Source organism: Poromitra crassiceps, assembly GCF_964638095.1.
Source record: "Poromitra crassiceps genome assembly, chromosome: 12".
Classification (NCBI taxonomy): Eukaryota; Metazoa; Chordata; class Actinopteri; order Beryciformes; family Melamphaidae; genus Poromitra; species Poromitra crassiceps.
Genome location: NC_139632.1, coordinates 43,309,188 through 43,333,984, shown reverse-complemented (window position 1 = coordinate 43,333,984; position 24,797 = coordinate 43,309,188). Strand labels below are relative to the sequence as shown.

General features: G+C 43.3%; 1 protein-coding gene across 2 annotated transcripts in view; it reads left to right on the top strand.

Moving 5' to 3' along the window:
- LOC310785853 (DAZ-associated protein 1-like) overlaps positions 1-24,797 on the top strand; it is a 35,483-nt gene that overhangs the window by 844 nt on the left and 9,842 nt on the right. The window contains exons 2-11 of one of the 2 annotated variants that reach the window (XM_083647011.1): positions 568-608; positions 2,123-2,289; positions 3,543-3,608; positions 5,658-5,765; positions 6,869-6,917; positions 10,612-10,694; positions 13,653-13,800; positions 15,074-15,106; positions 17,401-17,550; positions 19,786-19,953. In XM_083647011.1, the coding sequence (XP_083503137.1) occupies positions 568-608; positions 2,123-2,289; positions 3,543-3,608; positions 5,658-5,765; positions 6,869-6,917; positions 10,612-10,694; positions 13,653-13,800; positions 15,074-15,106; positions 17,401-17,550; positions 19,786-19,953 (1,013 nt within the window). The remainder of the gene's footprint in view (positions 1-567; positions 609-2,122; positions 2,290-3,542; positions 3,609-5,657; positions 5,766-6,868; positions 6,918-10,611; positions 10,695-13,652; positions 13,801-15,073; positions 15,107-17,400; positions 17,551-19,785; positions 19,954-24,797) is intronic. The other variant, XM_083647012.1, reaches the window with a different exon arrangement.

The following is a 24,797-nucleotide window of genomic DNA, read 5'->3' as shown; positions in this document are numbered from 1 at the left end:
TTCCCTCCTCGGTCTCCAGCCTCCACCACCACAGTGTCTGTCCACCACAGTGCAGGCTGGAGACCGAGGAGGAACAGAGAGTGCTGCAGCTTCTCCTCCACTGTTTGCCCGCTATTGACGTTAGCTTGCTGCTAAATGCTATCGCTCTTTGCCGGGGTACGTGGCAGCAGGATTCAAAACAAGACCTTTATTGTCGGGACCAAGCCGGCCAGGCTTTGGAGAGGAAAATGACACCCAGGGGCCAATCAGGGCTTATGTTAGCCACATGACAGCACACGAGATTTGTTTATTTCTTGTCGTGCAGCATCTGCCTTGGTGGCAACGTTGTGAGTTGTGTAATATCTGTGTAGTTGGCTGGTTACTCAGCTGTTGTTATCCTCGGAAACTGATTTGAATCTTCCCGAGACATTGGATTTTTGCATTCTGTTACAGTCAATCAACCTGACATGTTAGCATAATGAAAAGCTTATTATTGGCATATAACAGTACCATGATGGTGCTAGTAGTTTTTAAGATGGACTCTGAAAGTAGTGGTCAATGACTGGTCATTTGTTTACACATTTTTAGGAAACTTTTTGTGGGTGGCTTGGACTGGAGTACTACACAAGGTAAGTTCACTATTTAACCTGTGAAGCAAGGAATGTGTTTAAACAGGCGTCCGTCACATATAAGTACAGTAAATGAACAGGAACAATTTGTCTTTGTAGCTGCATTGCCATTGAGACAGTGTGAGATTGGAGTTTTCTGTCTGGGAGCTGTTCAGGAAACTTGTCTGCTGAGTTTGTCAGTCCAGACTTGGCTACAGTGTTCATTGATTCTCAGGTCACAACCAGGTGGAAATGACATGAATGATGTGGGAACAATGTGGGAAGCCCACAGTGAGCAGCTGCTCCGTTACAGCACCAAGGAACAGCTCCCAGACAACATACTCACACAGAAAACTACTCGCTTTGTGTTCTCAGAACATTTTATTTATTTATTTTAACGATAAAAGGAGCTGTCCATCAGCACCACACAGAAATCAGAAGCTAAAAGTGAGGGGCTGTCTGCATTGCAATAGGCTAATTAATGAATAATTGATTAAAAATTAAATAACTTTCATTGGAGAAATGCATTACATATACATAATAATAAATACATAATGATAATAATTCGATTTTTTTTAAACACAGATCGTAATGTTTCGCTGTTTTGCAAAATGATTTGGCGATCCACTTGCAATGCTTTCGCGGCCCACCAGTAGGGAATGGTTGTCCTGTTGTTTTCAGAATGCTAGCTGTGTGAGTACATAGCAGTTCCATGTATGCGAGCAGCATGGTTTTGTCCGCAGCCCCAGGCGTCCGCAGCCCTTCACCAGCTCATGCTCGGCTGGCCAGTGTGTGTCTTTTGCACCAGGCTCGTCCCTGACCGCGTTGTGTTAACGTTCCGATCAGTAGCCACAGCGCTGCGTTTCTCTCAGCTCGTTTCCCCGCCGATGCCCCAGGGCTTCCCAGCGACCAGGAAAGCAATTATGAGAAATGACTCCTCATTTGTTGAAACTTGCATGCCTTGCCTCCGAGGGCGTGTGCGGGCATTAGTGTAATTGGGTGTAGTATATTTGGTGCCGTGTGTGTGATCACATTGGGTCAGTGTTTGCTTTGTTTGTTCTTAAGGAGTGTCTGACATTTATGGGGCTGTTTTGTGTGATTTTGCCACACCTCCAAAAGCGCACATCACCTAGTATTCCACTGTGAGACAAAATGAAGGTCGTGTGTGTTTCCTCTGTGTGTGTGTGTGTGTGTGTGTGTGTGTGTGTGTGTGTGTGTGTGTGTGTGTGTGTTTCTTCCCACATCTGTCCCTGTTTTGGTTGCAGTTGTAGCGCAGGGTGAAGTGCTGAAGACACATTCTTAATAATGTAACATTTAATCGTTGAATTGATCAAAATGAAAACACCGGCTCTGAACATCATGGCTGCTGCACTTTTTTGTGTTTATGAGAGAAACTGGGCCAAATTATACTTTATAATCAATTACACTACTATATCATTTAAATGTCATCTTTTCAACAGCTGCAGTGGTTTGTATGCTTGCTGCTGACTAAACCCAGAGGGAAATGTTATGTCATTGCTCTTTTCTTTTCTCAGAAACACTGAGAAACTACTTCTCACAGTATGGCGAAGTAGTGGATTGTGTCATCATGAAGGACAAAACAACAAATCAGTCGCGGGGCTTTGGCTTTGTCAAATTCAAAGACCCCAACTGTGTACGGACAGTGCTGGAGACCAAGCCGCATAACCTCGATGGTAGAAATGTGAGTATTTGAAATGACAGAAGCAGTTAGTCAGTTAGTAAGTCTTTGAAAGAAAGTTTTCTGTCTGCTCCATGTGCTGTCTGTCTGTCTGCCTCTGGCTGCAGTCTGCTGTTACTTGGGCTTGTGCGCCTCCCTGCAGCCAAACATTACAGCCGTAGACATTGGCAAGTGACTGACATTTGTTTGCCCAACAGGACTTACCTGTTCACAGTCCAATTAACACGATTGGCAAAGGTTTGTCTTTTTATAAGATGGCTGACAGATGATTTCAGAGACGGTAGGGAGGGATGTAACGATAAACCGCAATATCAAGAAACCACGACGATAAGCTTTCCCTGTAATACTGTGCCCCATGATATGTTGTGTAAACGTTCTCATTTTAGTTTCAGGTTCAGTTCATTAAAGCAATATTTTCCTTCAAGGCAAAATTACTTCTTTCTTCTTCGATAGGCACGTTATATGATATAGTATGTTTAATTAAAGGGGTGGGGGGGGATTAATACCTTGGAATACAGTATACCGAGATATTTTGGGAGATAAATACCGTAACGTACTGTGACATTTCATACTTCTCTCACAATACGATTCAATATGAGAGATGGGGTTCACAATTTGATATCATCATCAATCATGACACGATTTAATAAATAAAAGGTCAACGACAACAAAGTCTGACTGTGCAGAATTATGTTGATTTCTGAAGCACAAATCTTTCCTAGCGATGGCTTGCTAGAATGTAAACGACAAATTAAAAATGTCATTACAAAGCACAAATAATAATATCATTTGGATGGAGAGCTTGTGGAATTGTGATGGCCAAGCGTCTCATTTGTGATTACAGCAGAATAGAATGCACCTAATATCACTTTATTATCATAAAACTTTTCTGCTCCATGATACGCATTGACAGATTTTTCTATTGCGATATATTGAATTTCGATACATCGTCCCGTCGCGTCCCTAAAAGAGACAGAAGCGGTCGTTAATCTGTCCGTTTCCCTCCTGCATGAATTCTGCTTTACTGTCTGTGCACCACGGATGAGATATTGCCTCCTTTCCCCTGTTGACGGAGGCAGTGAAGGGCATAAGATTGTACTTGCCATGCAGTCAAATTAATATATGTCCAGTATGTAGGTTGCCGTGTCGCGCGAGGCAGGCTGTTCGACTAGATTCACTGAAGAAGAACACCTTGAAGGTGCTTTTTTATTTAGGGTTAAGGTCGAATATTCTCTCTCTCTCTCCCTCTCTCTCAGATCGACCCCAAGCCATGTACTCCCAGAGGAATGCAACCCGAAAAGTCTCGAACCAAGGAGGGCTGGGTAAGGAGCCGTCTGTTCAGTCTACTGGGGAGGCCAGGCTGGCTGCTTCTGCTGGAATAAGGTTCAGGCTGTCAGTCTGTGCTTCTGCTCCCCCTCCTCCTCCTCCTCCTCCTCCTCCTCCTCCCCCCTCCTCCTCCTCCTCCTCCTCCCCCCTCCTCTCTTCATAGGCCACAAGGCGAGCCGGAGCCTCATTTATAACAACGCTCTGACTTTCACCTACATTTCATTTTGTGGTACTTTCAAAGAGGTTAGCTTTTATTTCGACGAAAAACTGTGTCACCTTCATACTTTGGAGAATGATAGAAAATTGCTTTGAGATTTTTTTTTAGACATTTCTGACATGTATGAGAAAACAAACTACTGATTTTAAAGAGGCATTAAGTAAGCATACTTTCATCAATCTTTATTCGTGATCAAGGAATCGCAGCAACAACGCGGACAGGTCTTTGGCACAGCCGTTTGCAATAGAGAGGCGCGTAAGCTAGCTAATTGGAGCGCATATCATCATGCTAATGCTAAAGGAATAGTAAAACGGCTTTGGCATTTGCTTTTTTTTTTGGGCTTGAGAACTTTACTTTACTTTACTTTATTTCATTTAGCAGACGCCTTTATCCAAAGCGACTTACAACAAAATACAACAAATTCAAATTAATTACAGTATAGGCAACATCAATTATAGAGTTAAAAAGAAAACATAGCAAGCAACACAAAGTGGCACAAAAAGGCAGACAATAAAAATCGCACTTATGAAACGTCAATTCCAGAAGGGTCGAGGTAGATTCTGAACAGGTGAGTCTTTAGTCTACGCCGAAAAATCGGCAGCGACTCGGCCGAACTGACCAAACGGGGGAGCTCATTCCACCATTGTGGCGCCAGGTAGTCAAAGAGACGCGATCGAGATGCACGACCCCTGAGTCCGCGCAGCAATGGAGGGGCGAGACGATCAGGGCGGGTGGAGGAGCGGAGGGAGCTATGCAGTGGTTGGAACCTAACCATAGATTGTAGGTATACCGGGGCTGTCCTGTGGACTGCCCTGTAGGCCAGCACCAGTGTCTTGAATTTGATGCGAGCAAGAATGGGAAGCCAGTGTAGTTTACGGAAGAGGGGAGTGATATGAGAGAACTTGGGTAGGTTAAACACCAGACGCACTGCAGCATTTTGGATAAGCTGAAGAGGTCGGATGGCAGATGCAGGTAGCCCTGCCAACAGAACATTACAATAGTCCAGGCGGGAGAGAACAAGTGCCTGGACCAGGAGTTGAGTTGCCTCATTTGTGAGAGAGGACCGAATCCTACGGATGTTATACATAGAGAATCTACATAGAACAAGCTGAAATGTGTTCCGACACCGTTCGCTCGCTTGTAGCTCCGTCCTCCATCACTGAGCAGTGTAAAATGCCAGTAGGTTGGGCAGGCGAGAGAGCTAGTAAGGTTGGGAGTGTTCTGAAAGTCCAATGGCTGTGTGTTTTGAAAGCGAGAAGTCTCAGCACTCTGCCAAGTCATCATTGAGTCATTGGTATTGAGCATAAACCCCCGGACAGATATATTATGGTCATTTGCGCTTTGGATCAGTCAATTTCTTACTTATTGCACCTTTACTCTCAATAAAACTTGTGCATAAATCACATATTTGGCTGTAAGCACAAAGTGTTTTGTCAGAAGCTCTTATAAATGAGGCCCCTTGCCTGGCTGCTACTGGGACTCCTTTCACTTGCTTGAAGTCACATTGATTCTTCTGTAACTTTTATGAATGAAAGAGATGATGTAGTTGTTAAAAACATGAACGTTGTAGTCAGCAGATCTCTAGCCTGTAACAGTGTGAGTGGAATACACACAGCGATGGTAATTCAGAATGAGCGGAGGAGCCGTGCGCTCTGATCTGTGGAGACTAGTGTTTGCATTGACATGACATGTTAAGAATTATACCCCAGGGCGAGAGCAGAACCTCATTTCTAACTGCACTGTCTGCATAGATGATGGCTAACTGGCTCCTTCCCAAAGTGATCCTTTAACAGACATTGAAATCCAAACACTCCCTGTTTTCTTTCAGAAGGGCAGCAAAGCCGATAGCAATAAATCAAAGAAGATATTTGTAGGCGGAATCCCCCATAACTGCGGCGAGCCTGAACTCAGGGACTATTTCAATAGATTTGGAGTGGTGAGTATTGCCAAGCGCATAATGCAAGTCAGTTCATATCGACATTGAAGGGATAGTTTCACCCAGAAATTAAAATTAGACTAGTATTTTTTTTTTCTTCCTTTCATACAACATACCAGCAGTTCTCCAGGCTCAATGTCGGAGAAGCATAAAATCCAGAAAAATCTTCCAACTGTGTAATTTAAGGTCTTAAATGGAGTCCAGTCCTTTAGGCTTCAAAAAGGCCAAAACATTTCCATAAAATGTTCGTAAATGTTTACATACAGCTGCAGCGTAATCCAAGTCTTGTGATGCCATGCGATCAAAACAAAAAACATGCGATCGCTCTGTGAGCGCAAAACAAAAAACATGCGATCGCGCTGTGAGCGCAAAACAAAAAACATGCGATCGCGCTGTGAGCGCAAAACAAAAAACATGCGATCGCGCTGTGAGCGCAAAACAAAAAACATGCGATCGCGCTGTGAGCGCAAAACAAAAAACAGCACACCTTTTTTGATCCATTATTGACCTCGTGCAAATCGAGTCTTCTTCCATTGTGTTCACCTTCCACGTTCCCAAATCTGGTGCAGCTCGTGCAGCTATGGAAGTTGCACACACAGAACGGGAACGTAGAAGCTGATTACAATGGTGGATTATTTGGATTAAATAAGTGATAAAATGTTAGTTCTGTCAGAAGACTTGGATTATGCTGCAGCTGTATGGATACATTTATGGACATTTCTTTCCCGCTTGAAGTCTAAAGGACTGGACTCCATTTACTGCAATAGTCTGGAGGAAAGCTCTGGCAGTGAGCCTGGAGAACGGCTGGTAAGTCGTATGAAGGGGGGGGGAGCTCATCCGATTTTGTGCTGGCATGAGGATGATTGGATAATGACCACATTTGAATTTTTTGGGCGAACTACCCCTTTAAGACGGCTTGAATGGCTGTGACATTGAGCAGGGTCAAATGCTACAATAAAAGGATGTGACATTTAGCGGGGCGGGAGAGACAATTAATTATGTGTGTCCAGATTGAGGCAGAATAATGAATTGGAATAAGAGCGGGTTCCTGTTTGTGGCCGGTTCTCTAAATGGAGCCACTGTTTTCCTTTGTCCCATTCAAGGTCACAGAGGTGGTAATGATCTATGATGCGGAGAAGCAGAGGCCCCGAGGTAAAAGCTGAGCCCGTTTTTTCTCCCCCCCTCTCCATACCTTTACCATCTTAAATCTCATGACAAACTACTCCGGCCCAAAGAGAAAAGCCCATTCAGCTCCAAATATTCAAATCAATTCCCAACTTTATCCTATAGGGGACATTTGGTTTGCACGGCTTATGATGAAGATACACAATAAAGCCACATGGATTAAAAACTCATACCAACAATTTATCCTGATGGTTTGCATGTACACGAAAATATTATGCAAGTTAAAAAAAAATATATGCCCTTTTCTTTTCTTGTGCTCAGGTCTGTAATAGAAAATGTTGCTGTTATAGCTATTGTGATTAGCCAATGAAAACATTAATTAAAAACAAAACTCACAGCAAGTCGCCACAATAATGGAAAACATAAGGAATGCACAGCTCAATATAGCGCTATATATATATATATATATATATATATATATATATATATACACACACACACACAGGCATAAAGACAGAACGTTTAATTTATGTGCGAATGGCAAAGTCATTGGGAGGGACCTGGATTGTTGCATTGTCCTTCATGCTCAGCTAAATGTATTATTTTGTCTGGCCCAGTATTGTCGTTGATCTAATCACATTTACTAAATAAACATGCATTAGCCTGGCTAATGAAGCACGGAGGCTCTCATAAATGTCTAATATAAAAGGTCTGAGGCAGATCTGTCTGTTCCTGATCGTGATATCGAGGTATTTTCGGTGCAGATATATTGATAGCGTGCAAAATTTAAGCTATACATGTACATCAAATGTAAGAAGAAGAGAAATCCATTGTATAAGAGGCAGAGATACAGATTTTCCACCACCAGTAGCCTTCATAGACCAGAATGCAATGCAACCACATTTTGATTAAGGTCACTTTTACTCTACTGGGAAATATTTTTTTACTCTCTTACTCTCAATCCAAAAAGCTCAGGCATGTTCTGTAGGGTTTGTCCAAAGGCATTCTGACTGAAATAGAAGCAGGAGAGGGGAAAAAAAGTAAATTTCAACATGATCATAAAATGACTCTTGGAATGTATTGAACATCGCAGATTGATGTGTCATCAATTCTTCCACCACAGATTCAGATTTCTGCCCCAATGCTGAAGGAGACCAATACTGTCCCCAATACTGTCTCCTCAATGCTGAAGGAGACCAGTACTGTCTCCAGCAGAATGACGGCATCATTCTGTCCTTTGCTCCTTCACAAGTCTCTCCCACCTCCTTCCCGTCAGTGGAACGACAGGCTGTGATGTGATGGCTCATGATCGGCTTGTCCAGACTCCAGTTTAGTCATAAATCAAAAATATGCCATGTGTGCCTGTCGTTTTTAGCTTGGGCCGCCCCCACCTCAGTGGGAATCAGACCCCTGGACTCTGTTGGTGTCACTGTCAAACTCGACCCGCCGACTTACCAGTTACAGCTGTTACAGTCACAGCTGTTACAGTCACAGCTGTTACAGTCACAGCTGTTACATCTGCATTTGTCCTACATAGCGCTGATGCAGTGGCCATTGACCCACAGCATGTATTCCTCCTCTTATTCAAAACCCCATCCACTCTCTGTTGGGATGAAACCCAGAATAGTTTGTCATTGGAATTTAACTTGATGTATTGCACCAGTAACACCCATTACATAATCTTTAATAGTATGAACAGTTTTCTTTGACTAAAATCATTAGATGTTCTATATTGGAATAAGTTTTCTTTGTTTTTGATTTAGACATAATTGATACATGTATCTTAAATGGCATAGTATGTGTTTTCCCCATATGTAGAAAGTTAAGTATTTTTGTAAGTAAGCCCTTTCTATTTTTCTTTCTTCTGTCCCCCTTCTCCTTGTGAATGGTTTGAATGTGATTAACGGTGTCTCTTAAGATTTGTCTTTTCTCCTTTAGGTTATTGTGCATTGACTGGTACCACAGAGGTACAGGCCAGACGTAAAAGCCCCCCAAATTTTCTCACTTGGTTAAAATGGGGTGTATACAAAGTTGCATCGTATGGAAAGCGTTTCAGAAGTGATAGTTTAGCATCAGATCAAGTGTTTGGAACCTGTTGTCCATTCCTTAATATTTTCAAAACACAGATGATCACATCCTCCTGAAATGTGACAGTTTTGTAACTTAATATGCTGTACAAGGAAGCGCACACACATGTCCAAACTAAAGCCAGATGCAGGACAGAAGGACAGAGAGATTGCGGGAAAACGATGTTTGGAGCAATCTCTAATGTGCGGACTCTGTCTTGTAACCATTTTGTAACTTAACATCTATTGGCCTCAGTGATAGACCGCAGTCAGTGACTTTTATTTGAACTAGAAATATCGCACGCTCATTCTTTCTAGCGTGCCTCGCATGCTTCGTGTGCTCGCGCAGCAACGGAACCGGTGGCCTTATTATAGTAGTGAGATGTCAGTGGTCACTTTGGAAGAATAGGTGTCAAATATGGCGCATGGTATCTGATTTGAATGAGAAAACTCTGGAAACGTTCTGCTGGAGTGTAGCCAAGGCGTGCGTCACTGTAAGCAAGACGTGTCAAACTGTTCAAAGGTGCCAGCTTGGTTTGAAAATGAGATTAGGGACGGGTCATTGATAGATGTTATTAATAGCGATAGATCATGAGGCTCGGGGAACGCGTGGCGTGATAGTAGAGCTCTCAAAATCTCGCCGGTCTCGTAGGACGTGGAATTGGAATCAGGTTAGGTCCCCGAGTAGAGATGTGCTCACAACCCAGTTCTGCCAACAGAGAAAAGGACAGGAAATTGAAAGTGGATCACTGCAGTGCGCTGCAGAATGTCGGCGTTCTGAAAGATCCGTTTCCTTTAACGGTCAGATGAGGTCGCCCTTCCGGATCCCCGTGTTTAAGTGGCGGGCTGCTAGGCTAGAGATTCCTTTGGACTTTTGGACTTTTGCACTGTTGATTCAAAGCGGTCTTCTCGATGAGAACTTTGTATACGCCCCATGAAAAGTCTTCAGCAACATCAGTAACACCGTGCACTTTGGGAAGAACCAGCTATGGCCTATATCTTTGTGTTACTGTTGTGAGCAATATTGTAATTTTCCATTTTAGGCTTATCCTGGCTGACTCAAAAAGTAAAATACCGAATTTGGGAAAGCTTGGAGAAAGCTTTAGGCATAGTTTCTGTTTCTCCATATTTTTGTTCTGCATTAACAACGGCTGCTGCCAGTGTGTGCTCCACAGCAATATACCAAGGGACAGATCAAGGTGGGGTTTGGATGAAACAGCATGAAGTAACACAAAGTAGTATTGGTACAATTGGTATGTATCAGCTGCTTATTAAAAAAAAAAAGTCAGTACATGTTTAGCCTTGTTGGAGGGCTGGAATATAGACTTAATGACTTCACCTCTTTTACAGCAAACGCTGCACCTGTTCTTTATATTTCATTAAGGTTAAGCAGTCCTGTGATTGTCATACCAAATATAATATAAGCAGTAAAAAGCCCCTTATGTGTTCCAAACATGGTGTTGGTGCGGTTTCCCTCACTCCCCCAGGCCCTAGTGTCTGACCTGTGTGTTCTGCAAGCCTGCGACATCATCCGAACCCCAGGAGCCTCTGGCTCGCTCTTGACGGATCCCCACTCTGCTGAAGCCCAATACTGTTCTTCATCTTGTGTTGTCACAACCCCCTGCTACCTTGATTCACTCTTGGTCGTTGGCTAGGTTTTGGATTTATTACTTTCGAGGCCGAACAATCAGTGGACCAGGCTGTCAACATGCATTTTCACGACATCATGGGCAAAAAAGTGTGTAGTTGTAGTTTTATTTTACCCTCAAGATCAAACAGAGGCTTGGGCGACGGAGCGAGAATTACGCCTTGACGCTGTTATCGTAGTTTTATCCTACTTGCAGTTGTTTTTTCCATCAGTCAGTCAGTGCCTCGGGTCACTGCTGCGTCATTCTCATAACTTCCAATTGCCAACCTTTAACATCCTTTAAAGTAACCTAAACCAGGCCACTGACTTCACTTTTTTGTTGTTCTCAACACTTACTGTACTACCACACTTACTGCTTTGGCTTTCATAGTCTTCATAGGCAGACTCATCCTGCAGAAACGCTATGTAACGTTACAGTTTCTATTGTCGCCCAAGGCTTTGTTTAAACTGACCTCTCCTTTAGGTTGTCTAAAGTTTCTAAATCGTTAAAGTTAGGCGATTCTCTGGCTTTAGATATTCAAATGACTTGCCAGTAATGGAGTTTATAATTGGAGAAAAGAGATACAGACTTTTACTGAAAAGAAATCACCTAAAGGATTGGTCCTCTATCAGTTCTGTTTCTTTTTCCGTTTTCTGATATTTTGTTGGCAGGTCACTTATTTTTTGAGTTACACGCCAACATGTTTTCTTTTCAAAAGTTAAAGAAAAATCTGAGCTAAGTGACCTCAGTTGAAGAATCTCCATACTGTGTCGGTAACTTCTCAGAGACGTGGGGGGGTGGTGTCTTTCTGCTCAGGATGAGCCGCGGGTCAAACGGTAACATTTGCAAGTCATTTATAGTGTTTGTTTTATTCGCAAACTGTTAACTTATCTGCCAGATGGGTGGGGTTTACCCCATCAGGGCAAATTAGACTAACTTAGACTAAATTAGAATAACTGTAACTTAACCCCCCTGGCAGTCCTTGTATGGTCCTGCTGTATGTGGTGAACCCCACCCATCTGGCACCTCAGCTGGGATGAAACGAACCATAAAAATGAAATGTAAATACTAATTGGTGTTCTAGTTAGGAATCGGCCCAGACACATGGGGTTTAAAAGGCAGTTTAAAGCTCTTATTCATTCATTTCCCCCCAGTGGAGACATTTAGCAATTAGCAGCCTTAAGCTAGCGTTCAGAGACACCAGAGACTTGCGCGGTCTCTTTCCTGTCCTCCATCCAGACAGCGATGATTTATGACTATAAGAAAATAAGTCAAACCCTGTAGCTACGTCCCGTCAGCCATATCAATCTCATGTGTCCTATTCCTGTCCTCCTTCCACGTGAACTTTTAGTTGAACTCTTCTCAAACGTATTAAAGTGGTAAACTTTTTTTTTTTATACATTATAGTCTCCATCTTTGTTGTCGCACTTCCGAGAGATCACCTGTCAATCACACACTGTGTCAGACACAGAGCGTCTAGTAGCTTTAATGGAAAAGCTTTCACAAACTGTTATATCTGTCGGCGATATATTAGCCGCTAAACAAGACATTTACTGCTATGAAAATGTCACAGATTATGACTTTAAACAGATGAGCCAAATCCCGTTTAGTTTATACATGATCCAGCAGAACCGTTGGTCTCCAGCAGCTTGTCTTTGCCCTGGTTTTTCCAGCAGGAATCCAAGCTCCACTTGAGCCATTGTTCTTGAGTTGACATTACCTGGCGCGGGGGGGCTTGAGGGAGGCTGGGAGATATGAGTTACAAAATTAGAAATTGGAGCACATCAAACTGTGGAACAAATCCCAGGTCTGCTGTTGGGGACTGTTACAGGAGTCACGGTATCCATCACTCGTAGGCCGTGATGCCCACGGGAGAAGTGCCCAGGTAGCCGGCGGCGGCGGCGGAGGCCACCGCCGGAAACATGTGCGCGTAATTAGGTCGACAGAGAAGGAAGAGGGGAGGCTGAGAACGTGGAGACACCTTAAAGCGGGGAGGAATTTGTGATTCGTTTTCCTCCCTGCAAGGTGACCCCAATAACTCAACCCCCCTGGTCTATTTCTGGTCGGCTCCCCCTTAGTCTCAGCCTGTTTCTTTTGCTCCGGTTAACTGCTGCCTGCTAGCTTTGCCTGGTTACAAGCAGGGAAAGTTTTGCGACTGGGGCAAAGAAACACTCGCTGAAATGATAAGAACAAAAAGCATGAAACCTCCACAGCGACGGACGTAGACCTACTGTGTAAAATGGATTTATTTAAAATGTCTGCTTGGCTTTTGATAATCGCTCTTTTTTATCTGTCTCCATGTTAAAACAGTAGCAATGAAAACACTTTCAGTTCACTCTGTCAATACTTGCGGTTTTGATTGCATAAAGAATCGGGCGGCCCTTCAGCAGCGATTAGATATTTTGGGGTAAAATGATATCAGTCATTTGAGCTTCATGGGAAAAGATTTTCTCACCTTTGACACAGTATGAAGGTTCGATTTTAAATTGACTTAAAAAAAAAAGACTATTAATTTGTATTATCTGCATGTTTACTGTATATTATGTTAGATCTGAGATACAAAACTCTACATCCATTTCCCCCCTAAAATTTTAATTCTAAGTAAAATAAAAAATTAGATTCTTTAAGCGTTAGCTGGAGAAAGGTAAGTCTTGGCCTTCCATTAGATGTCTTTATCACATATAGGGCAATTCATGAAGAACAAATCAATTCTATGTTTCTCAGGTACAACCTTCAAAAGCTGCATCTGCACACAATTTCCGCATTCATTATTTGATCATCTATATGTATTTTCTATGCAAAACATTATTTCGGACGCTATGAAGCACTGCCTCTTTGGTTAATCAGGTACCTGAGACACATAGCTGTAACGGCTTTCCTGACTACACAGTAATATTAATTTTACATAGCTGCCCTACATTTGACGCCATAGACATAACGTTTTCAAGCTGCCCCAAAAAATGTTGAGCCTAATGTCAGTTGGTAGGACAGGTGTGTGTGTAGGCGAGGGACTTTCTGCGGCAGAATACTGGTGTTGCAAAATGTGCCCTCCTTGTCCTTTTGTCCAGGTGGAAGTGAAGAAGGCTGAGCCTCGTGACAGCAAAGCGCCCGGCCAGCTCGGGCCCGGCCAGTGGGCGCCCAGGGGCATCCTGAGCGCCGCCAACGGTTGGACAGCGCAGCCCACCCCCGGCTGGCAGCAGGCCTACGGGCCGCAGGGTGAGTGGGATCCAGTCCCAGAGTGGAGCCGACTGCAGAGAGGCTCGCTATGCCTGGGAGAGCAACACAGAACCCTGATGACAAGTCAGGAACTATGTTTACACGGACGGCAGCATTCCAATATGAAAATCCCATTAAGACAATAGTCTGAATTAAGAAATTGCCGTGTGATTTTCGGATGACCTTCACGTGAATAAGGTCGTAGTCTCGCGTAAGCAGAATCACATTAAGATGTAGAGCAGTGATACTCAACTTGCGGCCCGCGGGTCACATGCGGCCCGCGGGCATGGAATTGCAATTTTTTTTTCTTTTTTTTTACAGTGCACCTGAACGCAACATGCAAGATACCCGCTGAATAAGTGTCCAAATGTCCATGTCATTCTGGCCAATACTCTACTTCTGTTATAGCATTTCAGTCTGGAATATGGGATATCTTTCAATAATCTATGATTTAGCGGCTAAATTGTCAAATACTGACGTCTGCTCGCTACCCATGCACTTATGTGTGTACTTAACCTAACTAACTTAACCTAACTAACTATCCGGTGTGCACAACACTGTCAGCCTAAACTCCGGCTGACACCCCAAAAACCTACAATCCGCTACAGAAAAATGTATATTGTTTGTTTATTAGCTGGCCCCTGGCCTTCGATCATTTCACGAAAGTGGCCCCCGGGCAAAGCAAGTTGAGTATCCCTGATGTAGAGTATTCTGTTTGCAGTCTCATTATTGAAGTATTTTAGACTGTAAACACCTGAATCCAACCAGGACTCTCTGTCAGAGGCTTGGAGGGGCGAGCCGCCCGCTTGAAAGTCACTTTAGCCTCCCCGAGCAAAAAGAGAGTCGGAGCAGAAACACCTCTGTCACTGTCAGCATGCTTTATGGATTTAGATGGAAATGATATCATGACGTTTTCACTAAAGTCTTCAACTGTCCGTGTCTCCAATGATTCCCGTCCGTCTGTTTAGTGGGACTTTGCTCCACAGCATGGAAACATGGTTCTGAATGGAACAGTATAAGCAACGCATGGAAACAGAATATTGTCTTATTTAGAATAAGGAATGGTTGGACTATTGCGGTCAGTGTAATCGTAGTCAGTGTTCAGTCGAAACACCAGTGGTTCCGCTGTACTTTTTGAATCCAAACTTGTTTTAATAACATTTTGTATCCCAGGCAGCATGACTGTCCTCACTCTAAACTGCCCCCCCCCCCCCTCCCTTTTCTTTTCTTTTTTCTTTTTTTCGTTTGATTCCTTTTTCTTTGATCTTTTAAGGCGTTTGGGTGTCGACTACTGGACAGCCCATAGGTAAGTGTCAGCTCTTACCAGTTAACAACCCCTCCCCCCCAAAAAACAACAACCTCTCTTGTCATTGTAGTGAATTAGTTGTCTTGTGTAACTTGCATAACTGGGAAGTGACTGAATTTGGAGATGAATGTATATCTTTGTCATGCGATGGTGTGCTTATCTTGAAAGTTTTGTGTCATAGAAGATGACCTCCCACTCTGTGACCAATAGGGTAATGGCAGTTAACAACACGTGTTATCACTGTCTGATTGGCAGTGGCTGAGGCCGCAGATAATTTGCTGCTTGAGACAGATGGCGGCCTTGAACGGATTCCGGCCTCCCTCTGCTGTTGGTTAGGCTCGGCTTCGTATCGCCTCCTCCAGCTCAACCCGCAGCGATCAGGGAAGTGTCGTCCCTCCGCTCGCTCTAAACATACTTTATTATTATTATGAAATTATGAAATTTATTATGAAAGCCACAGTTCAGTAGTAGTAGAGGAGTGATTGGGCTTTCACATAGATAACGCAAACGCGCGGCATTGCGCAGAGCACGACCATTGTTTACAACGAGGGACCGCGGCAGCGCTCTCCTAAACAGCTGCAGCGCGGCCGATATCGGCATTCCGGAATTTACAGGAGCTAGGTTGTGTTGCGAGGCTCCGTCCCTGTCTTGTCTGTTAGCAGCTAGCCAGCTATGCTAACTTTGTCGGCTACCGGGAGAAGAGTTTGCGCTCTACCTCGCGCAAAATATGTGCATTACCGCTATCTATGTGAAAGCCCTGTGAGGGGCAGATCAAAGAATTATTTTCCAAAGAACCAAACCTGCACCTTTTTGTCAACCATGTACTTAGGTTTCCCCAGTATTCCTTAAAGTGCCATGATTTGATTTTTATGTTTTGCTATCAAACATTTTGTGAAGGTCCCATAGTAAGTCTTTCAAATGGTCAATATCTTATTATGAATTGAAGCTCTATAATTGAAGTTATTGTCTTCAGTGCTTCTCCACATACAGTATTAAAACCGGTATTATGAGCAGAAAGTGTATTTTGAGTGAAGCCACGTTATTTATTCTGTATAGTGCTTTAAAATACAAAACCACTTGAACTGCTTTATAAAATAGGGTGGTTACAAACTGGGGGGGGATAGAATGCGAACAGCAAAATGAAGGCGTAAAGTAAATGAGAGTTTGGTTAAAAGCACAAAATACCAACAAAGGGCAGAAAGAACGCGAGGCGAGACAGTAGTCGGGTTTCCATCCACCTGTTTTTATGCGAAATTTCAATTTGCGAATAAAAAAACTTGAGTGGAAACGCTGCAAAATTCGCAAAAATCTCCAAATATTGCAAAAACAAGATTCAAGATTCAAGATTCAAGTTTATTATTTGTCCCTGAAGGGCAATTTGTGTGCAGCAGACATAAAAAGCATAGCGAATACATGAAAAAACAGAACATGAACAAATTAAAACAAACATGGAGCATGGCAGCAGTTTTCCAGCAGAAAAAGGATCAAGTAAACACAGGATAAAATAAAATAAAAACAAAATAAAAACACACCTCAAAGGATCTGTACGATGTACTTAAAAGTAGTAAAGACACGTACAATGTACTTAAAAGTAGTAAGAGACACGTGCATGTCTTTTTCACGCTTGAGGGAGGTGGAAAAGTCGGGTGTATCGATAAAAGGAAAATGCGATACGTGCAGTGGAAACAGATGAAGGGATATTCCGTTGTCTCTCCTCCATTCAAAAACCACGCAGTTTGCCTTGATCACTGCAAAACATGACCTGCCGTGTAGCCTACAGAATAGGGTAAATACACACAGTAAATAATGTCGTAGTAAACTGAAGAAGACCGACCGGGATATTAACTTTAACGCGACTCACTTCTAGAATTGAATGAAATTGTATTCACTACTATCTGCTCCATCTAGCAGCTGATCAGCAGAGGCAGACAGCCTCAAACACGAGGTGATTGACGGCTCTATAATTCGCATAATAGCAGCGGATGGAAACGTGAATTATTTCGCATTTTCTTTTGCCGACTTCCTCAAAATCCGATTGAAATGTGCGATACCTTTGGATGGAAACCCAACTAGTGTATACCCCGATAATGGCTTGTGTTAATCAAAGTGTATACCCCGATAATGGCTTGTGTTAATCAAATCAAATCAAACAATTGGTACGCAATAAGTTTGTTGTACAGCACAATCTGGAGCGAGGACAGGAAAAGGGTGCAAAGCAATTTAGACAAACTGTTGAAGGCCATGAAACGCACTGCCTACCTTACGGTGAATTTGTCTTTTCTGTGTGGGAGCAGGCGGGTACGGACCTCCGCTGACGGCGGCCCGGGGAACGCCCGCCCAGGCTCCGTCTCCGTTCAACGCATTCCTGGTCACGACCCCGGCGGGTGGCTTCGCTGCACCTCAGGCTTACCCTCAGCAGGGCTACAGCACTACACCTCAGTTTGGTCAGTACCGCCCGGCCCGATTGGGTTTGACATCACTACACAAAGCTGCATGGGTCATCTGATATGTGGGAAAGGCATTACACTCTGTGAATATAGCTTTCTGAAAACAGATACTGGTATTTTTAGACTGAAGTTGCTGATGCTGGTAGCTAATAATTTGTGCCGTTATTCAGTCTAAATTTGAATTACAAGTATTCAGTGTATTTTTTTCTCTCGTCATGCGTTGAAAATCCTCTGAAGCAGCATTCAGTCCATCGTGGGGCATTAAAACTCTCCACTGAAAGCAGACTGATGAAAATCTTTTAGTGTCAGCAGCTCTTTTAAGGCAGAGAGACCCACCACACCTGTTCAATGGTAGAGACACTCTACATAATTGAACACCTAAATTAATAAATAAAATGTGCAAAGAGAATTCTAATTTCATGTCAGGTTTTCCAGCCTGTGGTCAGGAGGAACCTCCATCATATCAGAGGTAGACAACATGACTGGCTGATATCTGATAATCTTTCTAAAGAAATTGTCAACCCTACTGTGAATTATGCCACTGTATGGAGTGGGATGCGATTAATAACTGCTACCAACAAAGTCTTTTCTGTGGTTGGTGAGTTGATCTGTTGTACTAGCCACTCGAACAAACATCTGGAGGTTCTCTGTTCAGAAATTGGCCTCACTTGATTGGAAAGCCACTGCAGAGTGAAATTCACTGCAAAATGTGTGTTATCTGTTGTAGATAACCAGCTGTTTTCAATGGAGGATGGTTCAGGTTCCATTTACCTTCAGGAATGTATCTGATCCTTTTATCTAGACTGGAGCATGGCTGACTCATTTGGGGCCCGTGGGCCGAGTTTGGCCCGTTCCCGTTTGTTTTGGCCCACCATGGATTTGACAAAAAAATAAAATCATCAAAAGATCACATCTAATATGACTGTCTTTCGGAGGCTGTGGCAGGCTCATTTTTAAAGCTAGCATGATGGTTCTTATAGCATATGAAACTAACCCTAAGGGTAAGGGGGTAAATAACACTCCAAATTTAGGCTACATTTTGACGAAGGAAAAAATTGGCATGGCCATTTTCAAAGGGGTTGACCTCACCTCAAGATATCTGAATGAGAATGGGTTCTATGGGTAGGGCTAGCGATACGCACCTTGAGTTGCATGCACTTTATGTCAGAAAGGTCTTTCCCTTTGAAAATGTTTAAGCTTTTCCCCCCAATCAACTCTAAATCTAACTATCTTTTTTTTATTTTATATAAAACTTGTAATGGGGTTTTTTTTAAGTTGGAAATTTATTTTATATTTAGAAATAAAATTTTCTATCAAATATAATACATTTTAATGTAATATAATTTCACATAACATCAACATTTATGTTAACATTTTTCATTATGCCTCCGCCGGTGATAGCCGGGCCGGAGGCATTACAGTATTGTTTCGGGTTGTCCGTACGTCCGATATTCATTAACGTGATATCTGAGGAACGCCTTGATTTTTTTTTTTGTTCAAATTTGTCTCAAACATCCACTTGGACTCAAGGATGAACTGATTAGATTTTGGCGGTCAAAGGTCAAAGTTCAAGGTCACTGTGACCTCATGAACGCCATTTTCAAGATCGTTAACGCGATATCTGAGGAACGCCTTGACGGAATTTCTTCGAATTTGGCTCAGACGTCCACTTTGGACTCAAGGATGAACTGATTAGATTTTGGTGGACAAAGTTCAAGGTCACTGTGACCTCACAACTGCCATTTTCAAGCTTGTTAACGCAATATCTCAGGAAAGCCTTGATGGAATCTATATCTACAGTATCTATCTATCTATCTATCTATCTATCTATCTATCTATCTATCTTATATATATAAAATTGAGTATGTGGGCTCTGTCCACTGTTTCAAGTTCTGTGTTTGGCCACAGCTATGCCGTTTTACGTGCGATCAGGCTGAAACCTTCAGGATGTGTAAAGGGCACCCGTGCAAGTGACCTGACGGTGCTGGATTTTTTAATTAGGTGATTGCCCTAATTTGCTAATGATGTGATGTCATCAGTGATGATATCATCAGTAATGTCATATCACAGCACACACACACACACACACACACACACACACACTGTAATGATGTCTGTAATGCAAAACCCCATACACATGAATGGCAAAAGTGATGTCATAAGGGCGCGCACACACACAAGGAGGCATTGTGACAAGACTGAGTCAAAACAACATTTCTCTTTTTTCGACAGGTTACACTTTTGGCACACCCCAGGCAGACCAGTACGCTCCACAGGGAGTTCCTCCTCCTCCCAACACACCAGGAACCGCACCACTGGGCTTCGCCCCCGCCACCACACCAACTCAGGACTTGAGCAAAGCTCCCACTGGGCAGCCTGACTTCCCTTACAGCCAGTATGGTAAGCTGAGCGTTAACGCATAAAGCAGTTTGCCACCCCTTTCTCTCCCATTGAACTGCGACTCACCCCTCGGGCCTGCCCGTCCCCCCTGGACATTTTATCGGGTGCAACTACAACTCATTTTAGCGCATAACTACAACCCTCAAACAAGCAGGAGCTTTGCCCTCCGTACCATTTAGCTTGAACGGCTAGCTAGTAGCTACACATGCATACATGCTTGTTACATACATGTTCCCCTCTGGCTCTGCCGTGAAGATGCTACTGAAGTTCCACCATATCCTCGAGTCTATAGCAGTCGTTCTGTCAACTTTTTCCAGCTGGGCTGTGGCTTGGTAAAAAGATTGGTAGGTCTTGGTAGGGTTGAATTAGATCATCCTGCCTTGCAATGTTTTTGTTGTTTTGTTTTGTGTTGTATTTCTTTATTTTGAGAGGAGTGGAACCCCTCCTGACAGACTGTGTTAGACATTTGACTTGGTTCAAATATTCCCAGATCTTTTAAATCACCACCTCCTCTTGCTCTGACTTCCTCTCTGTTGATGACCTTGCTGGCTTTGTGTTGCTGGTCACCAGCATGATGGCCACAGAAGTGCACCAGCATGACAGGAGAACTTAGTTCAGGAATTAGGCATGTACAACCTGCCAAGTGACCTATCAACATTTTTCTCCCATTTCCTGGGCAACACCTCCATCAACTGATCATGCAGGAGCTTTGCCCTGGGCAACACCTCCATCAACTGATCATGCAGGAGCTTTGTCCTGGGCAACATCTCCATCAACTGATCATGCAGGAGCTTTGTCCTGGGCAACACCTCCATCAACTGATCATGCAGGAGCTTTGTCCTGGGCAACACCTCCATCAACTGATCATGCAGGAGCTTTGCATGCTTGTCTGTGAAACGTGAACTTTGCCCCTCTTTCCTGTGAATGAATACCAATAGTAGTTAGAGTCCTGTAGTTATTTGCTATCATAATCGTTTCGTTTCGCGCGCGCGCATGTGTGTGTCGTGTGCGTCGTGTGTGTGTGTGTGTGTGTGTGTGTGTGTGTAGGTGTAGATTTTACTTTTTGGTGGATGTAGGATTGCGGTCTGAGAGCGAGCTCGACTGTTAGTCTAAGATTATCTTTGGGTTGTGGTGGTCTGGATAATCATTTGTTCATCCTGGATCTGGACTGACCCATGGACTTTGGCCAGAGTGCATTCAGCATGTAGAGACTTGAAAGATAAGGCATTTTCACCAAGACACTCAAATGTAAATGTAGCAAATAATGAGCCTTGTAGATGATGACCAAACATTAATTTTCCAAGTACTAAGAGATGCTCCCTGGGTTTTCCATAGAAATATGCCCACATGGGATGTAGGCATCGATACCCTCTAGGACTATAGGCGATGCAAATGCAAGCTGGAGGTTCTCCGTTCCAAAATGCTAAGGAAGACAGTGAGGTGAAATGAGCTCAAAGCTAACCAGCAGCCATGGAAAAGGAATGAAGCTACACACAGTTAGTCCAGCTCACAGTTAGTCCAGCTCAAACTCAATCCAGTTCAATCTAAATACTGGGGATGTGACATGCCACGTTGTTGTCACACTTTCCCTAGTTTCTGCACCAGTTTTTGTGGAAATTAATATTTGTCCGATATTGATTTCTTATTTGCTAAATGAACACAGGTAAGAGGGACGAATTCCTGCTGTTGGATATGAGGAAAAACTTTGTCTTGATGCTAGGAGGCAAGCGCTTGCCCGTGGGACGCTAAAAATGGAAATGGCAGAGAAGAAGCCCTCCAATTCAGCAGATTTGTAAAGGAAAGCTATGTCGTGGGTGTTAGTGAAATGCCCTCCCGCCATTTGTAACAGATAGCAAGTAGGCCCGCATAGCCTGCTGCCTTCTCCGGCTAGCATCTCTCCTCCAGCGAGAAGCTTGATAGGTGCCGTCTCCAAAATGCTGCTGTAGGGAGGAGTGTAAATGATAGTGGGGATGGTGAAGCAGAAAGCGGCTTGCTTATGGCCCTTAAAGGTAGGCTCAGCTGTGTGCTGCATGGAGCTCAATGACGAGCCGCTGTTCCAGGAGAGAGCGAGGAAAGCCAATGACCTTGCACCACTATGGAGGTGGGAAATCAACACCGACCACCAGAGCAATGCTGCTCCATTTGGTCCGTGGCTGGTGCATTTCTCCGCTCTACCGGCCACTTCGGCAGGTGACTAACCAGCATGTAACTAAATCGGTGTTCCTGTGAAAAGAAGGAAAATGCCCGGTGGTGGATTTTGCTGTCCACACGACACCAAGCATCTCTACTGGCTTACAGCTGCTTCACACCACTGAGTCTACATTTATATCAGTCATGTGAGTCATGTCAGTCCTGGTAGGTGCCCATCTTGTTCAGTGTTTCCTGCTTGTGCTTTTCTTCCATCCAGCTTTTTGCTTTAGGGTCGGGGTGCCTGTCCAGGCTCTCAGTGCAGCCTGTCCAGGCTCTCAGTGCTGCCTGTCCAGGCTAGTGCAGCCTGTCCAGGCTCTCAGTGCAGCCTGTCCAGGCTCTCAGTGCTGCCTGTCCAGGCTCTCAGTGCAGTAGGGGTGTCACGATACACTAATTTCACGATACGATACACGATATTGGGTTCACGATAATGATACGATACGATATTTTAACAATATTCTTTTTAACAAAAGTAAATAATTTTTATGTATTTATTTATCATTTATTTAACCATGTGAGTCCCGTTGAAATCGAAACCTCTTTTCAAGGGAGCCCTGGGAAAATACTGGAAAAATAGTCTTTCATTTGAAATACACAAAATACAAAACAAATGCTGTTTTTGGAAATTGTTATTATAATAACTAGAAAACAACATGGAAGATAATGCTTCTCTTGCAATAGAATGTGTCACACTGTCACAAACTAAATGTTTGTTGCATGGTGAAAGAAAAATAAAGTATACAATCTATTTCTTAAATAACTCATGCTCAATGGTCCCTAAACTTATGTAATCTTATGTACCCCTTGAGCTGTTTTGCCATGCCAGTAGTAGTCTAACGATATAATTTTTTTCTGACGATATCGATATCGTGATGTTTCGATATCGCGATATATCGTGCGACGAAATATCGTGACACCCCTGCCTGTCCAGGCTCTCAGTGCTGCCTGTCCAGGCTCTCAGTGCAGTGATCATAGACAGCAGAGACAACACAGTCCCACCAAACTTTGTGGAATGAGCACCATCTCAGATGGTGATGATGCAGATTGAACACAAATAATGTGAAGATTCTCCGCCATGCAAGGTTTATGTGAAAATAACAATTAGACCAATGGACTTTAGGATTTGGTTAAATAAGAAAAGCTTCAACGAGAAATAAAACTTCACTCATAGTAGAAAATGTTTTCACAATTTGGGAATTAAACCCGGGAAAATGTCTGCGCCCAACCGCTCCATTGACTTTCCATAGTATCCACACCTTTCGCTTTTCCTCGTAATCCTTTCATGGTGGGAAAACATTATTTATCGCCCGTTACTTTTAAGACATCGTGCTCATTTCTCAAACTTTCGTGAGAGCAGGCTGGCCAAATGACAAAACAAAAGGGGCGTTCTAACATATAGAGCGCGCACACTTTATTTTTCCCAAAATAAAGTTCGAACGAACTTTAATTGCCTGCAAAATGTTCGAATATATTCAAAGTTTTTTGGTAATAAAAAAAAATATATATATATATATATATTTTTGGCAAGCCAGGCCACCGGGCATCGGCCCGACGTGTTAGCTTGGACGCTCACAGTCACAACACTGCCTCACAAACTTGGCTGCATCCAACTCGAGACAACTTTTCAGACCCTGGAGACAATCTTTCTCAGAAGAGACTAACACGACAAATCTGGAGACTTTTTCTGACATGGGATTAACATTACCAGCAAGCAGCAGTTCATTTTGGTTAATAAAAAAAAAAAACGGACAGGTCAATTATACATTCGAACATGCCCTCCTCCCCCACGTTCGAAGTTAAATTCGAATTTCGAATAAAAAGTGACAGCCCTAGCGCACACACACACACACGCCATTTTTGTTTGGACCTACAGACAGAGCTGGGCAGTGACGCTTTGGCAGGCTTAGTGCAGCAGTCCAGAGGAAATGAGTCTGTGTTGAAGTGTAACTGTAAAGCGCTGGTAGCTCAGTAAAAGGGGACACCAGCAGTATCTGGGTTCAGTCAACCTGGTCTCCTCATCTCCCTGCTAGGCTTGGGTAACTACCCTCAGGACCCCTCTGCCTACGGACCAACGCGTCCTTCTCACAGTTATGGTCAGGATGAGCAGGGAGGATATAGTGCAGGTAGGTGTCCAGCATCGTTCAGTACTGTAGACTTTATATACAGCTGCAAGTTGCAACCTGCTTCTTTTGCCTCTGTTCTTTTGCTCTGTGTTCAGTATTTTTGCATGTACATTTCGCATGTACATACAAACTACTGTGTTGTGTACTCCTCTTGAGTATAGTAAAAACACAGCTACGACTTGTTTGAAGGCGAAGCCATGATTTTAAAGAAATTTAAAATGAATGAATGAAGAAACGCTATTGTGATGTTTCCGACTCGCCTCTCAGTGGCTGTAGCTCTACTATACCCAGTCTAATTGTCCTCTCTTTGTGTCCACTCTCTCTCTCTTGTCCGCATTGCTTTGCTTATTTTAAAAGGATGATCTAATTATCAGAAAATGTGTTCATGGTTCAGTTGTCTCTATGCATCAGCAGTCCATTCACCCATTGTTATTTACCCCCCGTGTATTGTCTCCGCATTCTAGCTAAAGGGCTGAGAATCAAAAGAAGATGTTATGAAGGACACACATGCCGATGTCAGTAAATTTCCAATTT